Source organism: Arachis hypogaea, chromosome 11 (assembly GCF_003086295.3).
Source record: "Arachis hypogaea cultivar Tifrunner chromosome 11, arahy.Tifrunner.gnm2.J5K5, whole genome shotgun sequence".
Taxonomy (NCBI): domain Eukaryota; kingdom Viridiplantae; phylum Streptophyta; class Magnoliopsida; order Fabales; family Fabaceae; genus Arachis; species Arachis hypogaea.
In genome coordinates, this window is record NC_092046.1 from 51,537,858 (window position 1) to 51,547,167 (window position 9,310).

At 35.9% G+C, this 9,310-nt stretch overlaps 1 protein-coding gene across 1 annotated transcript; it reads right to left on the reverse strand.

The window, feature by feature from the left end:
• Nucleotides 1-221: 221 nt before the first annotated feature.
• Nucleotides 222-683, reverse strand: LOC112721358 (uncharacterized). The gene has a single exon (XM_025772425.1). It carries the CDS (start codon nt 681-683, stop codon nt 222-224), a length of 462 nt encoding a protein of 153 aa, XP_025628210.1.
• Between the last annotated feature and the right edge of the window lie 8,627 nt (nt 684-9,310).

Sequence of the window (9,310 nt, forward strand, 5' to 3'; positions counted from 1 at the left end):
CATGGTATTCTGTTTTTCATCTTATGCGCACTTGTTCCTATTCTGAATGCTACACATGATCAAAATGTTAGAAAGCCAAGGAAAAATATGGAAATTAATAAAAACTCGAAAAATATGAACTCACACTAAAACAAAACAAAGAATTAAAAAATACTATACATGTGGCTGGGTTGCCTCCCAGCAAGCGCTTCTTTATTGTCAGTAGATGGACAATGTTGTTGTCATGTCAGCAGGAGGGTGGAATCCTCTTGCTCAATTGGGTTCCCTAAATAGTGTTTGACTCGTTGGCCATTGACGGTGAATCTTTTTCCAGAATACTGGCTTCGAAGTTCTATATGACCATAGGGCGACACTCTAGTGACCATAAAAGGTCCTGTCCATCGTGACTTGAGATTTCCAGGGAATAACTTGAGCCTGGAATTAAAGAGCAAAACCTGTTGGCCAGGCTGGAAGTCTCTGGAGGATATCCTCCTATCATGCCATTTCTTAGATCTTTCCTTGTAGATCTTAGCATTCTCGAATACAGCATGTTGGAATTCATCCAATTCATTTAATTGGAGCAACCTCTTTTCTTCTGCGGCCTTGGGATCAAAGTTGAGGAACCTTGTTGCCCAGTATGCTCTGTGTTCCAATTCTACTAGTAGGTGCCATGCTTTGCCAAAGACCATCTGATCGGGGGACATCCCGATGGGGGGGTTTGAATGCAGTTCGGTACACCCAGAGAGCATTGATGAATGGATTTTTGATAGTAAAGAATTTTATAAATGAAATCTCGTTGCTAGTATAGTTTCTAAACCAACAAAGAATTCTTTCATACAAAAATTTGGTTGTCACAAGTAACAAACCCCTAAAAATAATAACCGAAGTATTCAAACCTCGGGTCGTCTCTCAAAGAAATTGCAGAGAAGTGTTCTTGTTATTGGTTATGAGATGTATATTTTGGGGTTTTGGATAAGGGCAAGAAAAGTAAATTGCAAGAATAAAACTAATAGCTAAGAAAGCTCTTGGCAAGGAATGAGAATTCGAAGTCCTATCCTCATTATGTTTCTCAATTGTGACATCAATTGTCCATTGCTCCTACTTAGTCAACCTCTAGCTATGAAGGTAAGTCAAGTGGATAAATCAACATGAATCCTCAAGTCCTAGTCAACTCCTAAAGAAAGACTAGAGTTAGTGGAATTCAAGTCAACTAGCAACTTTCAATTATCAATCAACAAAAGAGTTTGATAACTTAAGAGTCTCCAATTACTCAACCAAAGCCAAGAGGAGAAAAATCTACTCTAACATCCTTCCAAATATTTAATCAAACACTTGGAAGGCATAAAAGGAAAACAAGATAAGATTGCAAGAAAAGTAAATCTACAACTACTAATTACAAGAAATCAACAACAACAAATCAAATCAACAATAAATGAACATAGAACATGAATTGCATTAAAAGGAAAATAGAAGAACAAAAGTGCATCAACATAAAAGTAAAGAATTACAAGGAGTAAAGTACAAAACTAGAGAGAGGAAAGGTAGAAGAACAAGAAATTGAAGAGGAAAAGTAAATTAAAGCATGAATTAAACCTAGATCTAAGAAATCCTAATCTAACCTAATCCTAATTCTAGAGAGAAGAGAGAGCTTCTCTCTCTAGAAACTAACTAAAGCATTCCCTCCAAAATTCAATTATGACTCCCCCTCCCCTTTGACTCCTCTTCATTTCTGCATATAATAGGCTCAGAAGTGAGTTGGATTTGGGCCTGGGAATCCCAGAAATCGCCCCAGCGTTTTTACTTTAATGAAGTCACGTGCGAGCATCGACGCGTACGGGTACCTCACGCGTACACGTCGCTTGACAATTTCGCTTTCCACGCGTATGCGTTATGTACGCGTACGCGTCGCATGCGACTTCAAATCCATGCGTGCGCGTCTGCTGTGCGTGCACGTCGATGAATGCATTCTAAATCCTTGACTTTCCATGATTTCTCCACTTGCATGCTTTTCTCTTCATCCCTTTGACCCATTCCTAGCCTTTTCAACCTGAAATCACTCAACAAACACATCAAGGCATCTAGTGGAATCAAAGGTGAATTAAAATTAATCAATTAAGGGACTAAAAAGCATGTTTTCACTCTTAAGCGCATATTAGGGAAAATATATAAAACCATGCTATTTTAGTGGATAAATGTGGGAAAAGGGTGATAAAATCCCCTAAATTCAGCATAGAATGCACCACCAAATAGTGGTGCATCAAATCTCCCCACACTTAAACCAAGCATGTCCTTATGCTTAAATCAAGAAAGAAGTAAAGGGTACTATCTTTTATTCAAATGTAAACTAACTATATGCAATCTATCTAAATGAATGCAATTGCTTGGTCAAAATAAATCAATTCCCAAGAAAGCATATATAAGCACAAGGGCTAAAGGTATGAACAACCAAGCCAAACCACAATCGAATTGAGTTATAAAGATTTTATAAACTTGCAAGAAAAGTTAGGATTCTAGGTGAAAACATGTAATTGAGCAATCGAACCCTCACCGGATGTGTATCCGCTCTAATCACTCAAGTGTATAGGGATTGATTCACTCAATTCTCCCCTAATCATGCTTTCCAAGATTTGTTTTTCATCTAACAATCAACAATTATTTTATGCATGCATACAAATATCATGAGGTCTTTCCCAAGGGTTGTAATGGGGCTAGGGTCAAGGTAGGATGCATATATGGTCAAGTGAGCTTGAATTTGAATATTTGATAAGCTTAAACTTCCCACCTAACCTATATAGCAACCTATACAAATTCAAAGCTAACCTAACTACCCATTCTTCACTTTTTTACATACTCATGCATTCTCTTTCTTGATCACAACTCATATGCATTGATTATTATTGGATTTCACTTTGGGGCATTTTGTCCCCTTTTATTGCCTTTCTCTTTCTTTCTTTTTTTTTCTATTTTTTTCTTTTTTGATATATATATATATTATATATATTTTTTTTCTTTTTTTTCTCTTTTATTATATTTTTTTTTCTTTTTGCAATAACATATATACAAAAGCATCAATGCATATGGTTTACATTTAATTAACACATGAGCATGTACCCAATTCCCAATATTTTCAATAGAAATACAAACTACCCTTTTTTTTTATCTCAACCAATGTTCCAAGTTTTCCCACACTTGAATGTTACACACTCACTAGCCTAAGCTAATCAAAGATCCAAATTAAGGACATTTATTGTTTTTCGCTTCAAGGCTTGTAATGTGCTAAATTAAAGAACAAGTGGGTTAATCGTAGGCTCAAAGTTGGCTAACAATGGAAGATAAAAGGTGGGCTATTTGGGTAAGTGAGCTAAATGAAATGATGGCCTCAATCATATAAATGCATGTCTACACCAAATAATGGACATAAAGAATCAAACAAATCAAAGATCACACTCATAGAAAGAGAACAAGGCGGACAAGAAGGAAAATAAGTGGTTATAAGATGTAATCACACAATTAGGCTCAAAACTCACAAACTTGTGTTCTTAGCTCAAAACATGTTCCACAAGATATAAATCAAGCAAGTTCAATGAAAATTTTTTTACTCAAATCAATTGGGGTGCCCTATAGATAAATTCTCGAAAAATTTCATTATTTTGACTGAGCTTATTATGTATGTATATATGTATGTATGTATGTATGTATGTATGTATGTATGTATGTATGTATGTATATATATTATAAGATGTAATCACACAATTAGGCTCAAAACTCACAAGCTTGTGTTCTTAGTTCAAAACATGTTCCACAAGATATAAATCAAGCAAGTTCAATGAAAATTTTTTACTCAAATCAATTGGGGTGCCCTATAGATAAATTCTCAAAAAATTTCATTATTTTGACTGAGCTTATTATGTATGTATGTATGTGTATATATATATATATAAGAAATGCACAAGTGTTGGGATTAAAAATTTGTCACCCAAAAACGCCGATTCGGTCGGACGACTTCCCCACACTTAAAAGTTTGCACCGTCCTCGGTGCATTCAAAGATGAGCAAGGGGGTACGGCGACTTCACGGGTTGCCACTTTCAACTGGTGGATCAACCGATTGCTGCGTGTTCTTTGTCCCGCTTCCATTTTTTGCCTATAATGACTCATCCTAAAAATAGAAGACAGGATAGTAAGAAAAGTAAATGCAAAAGCAAGGAAGCATACATTGTTGGAGTGAGGTACTAATCACTAGAATGAAGCGAGTGAGTTGGTGTGACATGGATAAAGGTAAGTGTGCATTCTAAGTTGCATACAGTTTAGAACACACACTAGCATAAAACGAACTATGCCACAATTATACAAAAAAAAAGGAACATGCACTTCACTCATCCTAATGTGCTTGAGATACTCTTAACTCGTAGGTTAAACAACCAAACAAGAAATAAAGAAGCATGAAAGCATTCAAGCCAAAAACAACATATGGATGCATATGATCAAGAAATACAGCACATTAAGAGAAATGCACAACATCCATCAAGAAATTGCCTAATCAAAGAAAAGAATTCAAATCACATGGTGGCCAAATCATGCAACTCAAAAGATTTAAAAAACTTGAAGGCAATGTCATTCACTTGGTATTCATAAAATGAAGCATTAAAAACTCAACTCAAGTGACAATTTGTAACCTCAACAATGAAATCCAACAATAACAATTAACAACAATGATGTTAAACTAACATCTCCTCAATAATCAGCGGCAATAAACAGTAAACAAAATTAATAATCCAACACTTATCAGGGAAAAAGAGAAAATGAAATGAAAATTAAACTAACTAGACACTAACTATAGAATGGTTATAGATGGTGTTTGGTAGTGTTGGGTGATGGGTGAGAGAAGAGAAGAAGAGAGAATAAGGAAAGAAATGGAAAGGAGAGAAGAAAAGGAGTGTGTGAAAGAGGGGCATCCACGCGTGCGCGTGCAACGATGTGCGTGCGTGGGGTGGTGAAATGGGAGCGATGTGTACACGTGGGTCGCGCGTGCGCGTCAATGGATTATCCAGAGAGCGACGTGTACGCGTGAGTCACGCGTACGCGTGGGTGAAGACACAAAGTTGGCACACTTCACGCACAACTCTCGGGTTTTTGGCTTGGGAAATGAAAATTTGGGATCCACGCGTACGTGTGGGTGATAAACCACTAATTTATGGTTTATCTTGTGCTCAATTGAGTGGATTTTATCAATCTTTCATACACTTGTTCATACAAAATGCATGTTTTACATTCTCCTTCCTGATTTTGTACTATGATTGAAAACATGCTTCTTTGGCATTATATTTGCTAATAGTAATCCTCTCTTATTACCATTCGATGCCTTGATATGTGTGTTAAGTGATTTCAGATATTACAGGGCAGGAATGGCTTGGAGGATGGAAAGGAAGCATGCAAAAGTGGAAGGAATACAAGAAGTTGAAGGAACTGCAAAGCTGTCAGCCTAACCCTCTCGCACTAAAACAGTCACAACTTGAGCTACAAAGGTCCAAATGATGCGGTTCTGGTTGCGTTGGAAAGCTAATGTCCGGGGCTTCGAAATGATATATAATTTATCATAGTGGCCGTACAGATAGGTGACGTGAACGCGTGCTCCACGCAGATGCATTGCAGTGACAAAAATCAGCGTGACAGAATTCGTAATCAGCGATTTCTAGACTGTTTCTGGCTCAGTTTTCGGCCCAGAAAACACAGATTAGAGGCTATAAAGTGAGGGAATGTATCCATTCATTCATGGAACATTCAATATACACAATTCTAGGATTAGATGTAGTTTTAGAGAGAGAGGTTCTCTCCTCTCTCTTAGGATTTAGGATTTAGGATTTCTCTTATTTTATGGTTATCTCTTCAATTACAGGTTCAATATTCCTTTAATTTAATTTCTCTTTTACTTTTATTTATTCTAGTGCTTTGATTTGTCTATCTCACTGTTTAATTATTTATGTTGCCAATTTGGCTTATGAACCATTCATGTTATGATTTTCTTAATTAATGCAATTTGAGGTATTTCATATTTAAGATTTCTTTCTTTTATTTATGCTACTGTTGCTTCCCATCTGAAGGCATTTTTATTCGAGTAGATTTATTTTCCCGCTTTGCTTTGGTTAAGTAATTGGTAACACTTGAGTTATCAAACTCAGCTGTTGATTGAAAATTGGAATTCTTTGCTGATTGATTTGAATTCCAATAACTCTAGTCTTTTCTTAGGAATTGACTAGGACCTAAGGAATCAAATTGATTCATCCACTTAACTTACCTTCATAGTTAGAGGTTAATTAAAGTGGGAGCAAAATCCAATTCTCATCACACCTAATAAGGATAACTAGGATAGGACCTCAATTTCTTATACCTTGCCAAGAGATTTTATTATTATTAATTTATTTTTCTTGTCATTTAAATTACTTGTTCCTTATTTTAAAAAAACCCAAAAACATATCTTTTTACATAACCAAGAATAAATCATACCTCCCTGTAATTCCTTGAGAAGACGGCCCGAGGTTTAAATACTTCGGTTATAAATTTTATTGGGTTTTGTTACTTGTGTCAACCAAACTTTTGTAAGAAAGGAATTCTTGTCGGTCTAGAAGCTATACTTACAACGGGAATTTATTTGTGAAAATTCTAGATCGCGCGAGAGTTTCGTTCTTCAAAATGGCGCCATTGCTAGGGAATTGCAAACATGTGCCTTATTATTGGTTATTGTAAATATTTACTTTTAAATTGATTTTTTTCGAAAAAAAATATTTCAGATTTTTATTTTAAAAATTTTATCTTATCTTATCTTAGTTTTAAATTTCAAAATTCAAATCTTTTCAAAAATCATATCTTTTTCAAAATCTTATCTTATCTTATTTCAAAAATCAAATTTCAAATTTCAATATATAAATTCCAAAATTCAAATTTCAAATTTCAAAATTTAAGTTTAAAATTTTGAAAAGGTAATTTAAAATTTTAAAAAATAAAACCTTTTCAAAATTTTAAATCTTTTTCAAATCCTTATCTTATATTGTTGACTTTTTCAAAATTCAAATTTCAAAATTTAAAATTCAAAATTTAATTTTCAAATTCAAAAATTTAAATTTCAAAACCTTTTAAATTAAAAACTTATCTTCTCTTACCTAACTTATCTTATCTTTTCTAATCTTAAAATCAAATCTTTTTTAAACCTTTCTCTTATTTATTTTATTTTATTTTATTTTCCTTTGCTTGTTTATTTGTTTTTGTTTTTAATTTTTATTAGCTACTATGAATTTTCACCCCTCTGGTTTCAAGTTTGGTTCCAATGTTGTTGTAAGGAATGGAAACTATAATGAAAATAGGCATCAAGGTTGGAAAAATCAAAAATGGGAGGAGCCACAAGGATTTGATCAACCCTCTTGCCAACAACCCCCTCCAATGCACTATAACCAACAAGTCCCACCATATGCTTATGAACCACCTCCTCAACACAACTCTGGACCACCATACTCACAAGCACCTTGCCACCAAACACCCCCATATGACCCTAATCCTTATCCACCACACCAACCACCATATAAACCACACCCGAAACCACCACCTCAATATTCACCATCTCCATATCCTTATTAAGAAGAACCACCTCCGTATTATGAGCCCTCTCTCCCAACAAATGAACCCTCCTATCCACCCCAACCTCCATCGGATAACAACACATTCATCTCTAACATCATTGGTCTCACATCTACACTCCAAAATCTTATATTTCGCATGGACCAATCCTCTACCTCCAATATTCAACCCTCAAGTTTTAGTGCGCTTCCTTTTCAACCACATAATAATCTTCCCATCCCATCACCACCCTCCATGGAAGAGCACCCACATCCATCAATCCAAGAGCAAGATGATCCCAATTATGCTATTGATATGGAACAAGAAAGAAGGAATCATCTTCGCGAATTCATACTTCATAAGAAGCTAGAGGAGGCCCTACAGATGAAGGTAGTAGAAACCCTTGAAGTTGAAGGAGTGGTTGAAGAATTAGTGAAGGAAGACATCAAGGGGGAGTCTGATTTTGTCTTAGAGCAAGAGGAAGCCCAAAATATGGAGGTAGGAGAGACCCTCGAAGATGAAGGAGTAGTTGAAAGGAGTTATCATGGAAAGAAAATAATCAAGGATGAGTACGATTTTATACTAAAACAACTGGACAAAGCAGTAATTATTGAAGAGGAAAAAGTGGTTGAAGACTTAGGAGATACAGAACCTCCATGGGAAAGTCTAGTCATAGAACCTCCTTCCAAGATGTTTGAATTTGATGTTGAAGAAGGTGTACAACCTCCAAGGCATATCATGGTTGAAGACTTTGCAGAGGTTGATCAAGAGATGGAGATTAAAGAAGAGGAAGCACAACCTCCCATGCCCTTGGTAAGCCATAAGGAAGAGTTTGATTTGGAAGAAAGCTACCAAGAGGAAGAGGTTGGAATTGAAGAAGTTTGCAAAGAGGTGGAAGTTGTCAAAGAAGAACACAAGGGAGTGGAGCTTGAAATCACCTTGCCAAAGTTGTTGGAGACCTCTCCGCCTAAGCCATTACCATCCAATACAACATTCAAGTGGGTAAAATTCATATCCCTTAGCTTTCTCATTCCACTTGAATATGGTTTACTTGAGACAGATGGTCAACTTAGAACTCTTTGTGGCTATAAGAGTAAGAGGGAGATGGTTAGTGGTAAGAGTTGTCATGCAAGATTCAATATAGTGGAAAGCTCAAAGTTTAAATGCAAAGGTTGGTGTAAAGCTCAACTGAATGGGTCTAGGAAGTTGTTTGGCCGCTTTAGTGAAAATTCAGATTGCTTGCTACCCGGATGGAATCATGATGATCAATAAGAAGACAGGTGCAAAAGCAAGGTTTGGGATCCTAGAATTCATCCCAACAATCAACACTCTTGGAACCTTGTCACTTGCTTCAACTTGCTTGAAGACTTTATGCGTCTAATTTGGGATCCCGGAGGTTACTGGAAGTACAAACATTGGTGGAGATTCCTGGATGAGTTCAAGCATATGCCACCATGACAAGGAGCTCACCAAATGTCCAACTTAAGGACTTTAACTAAAAGTGCTAGGTGGGAGACAACCCACCATGGTATAATCGTTCCTTTTTTATTCTTAATCTTATTTTATTTTATTATTTTTACTAGTGTTCATTCATAATTTCTGCATAGTCATCTACATTCTGCATTTTGCATTCTGCATACTGCCTATTATTTAAAAAAAAAAAGTACGTACGCAACGCGTAAGCGTCGCTGACGCGTCCGTGTCAGAGGTGCGTTATGAAGAAAA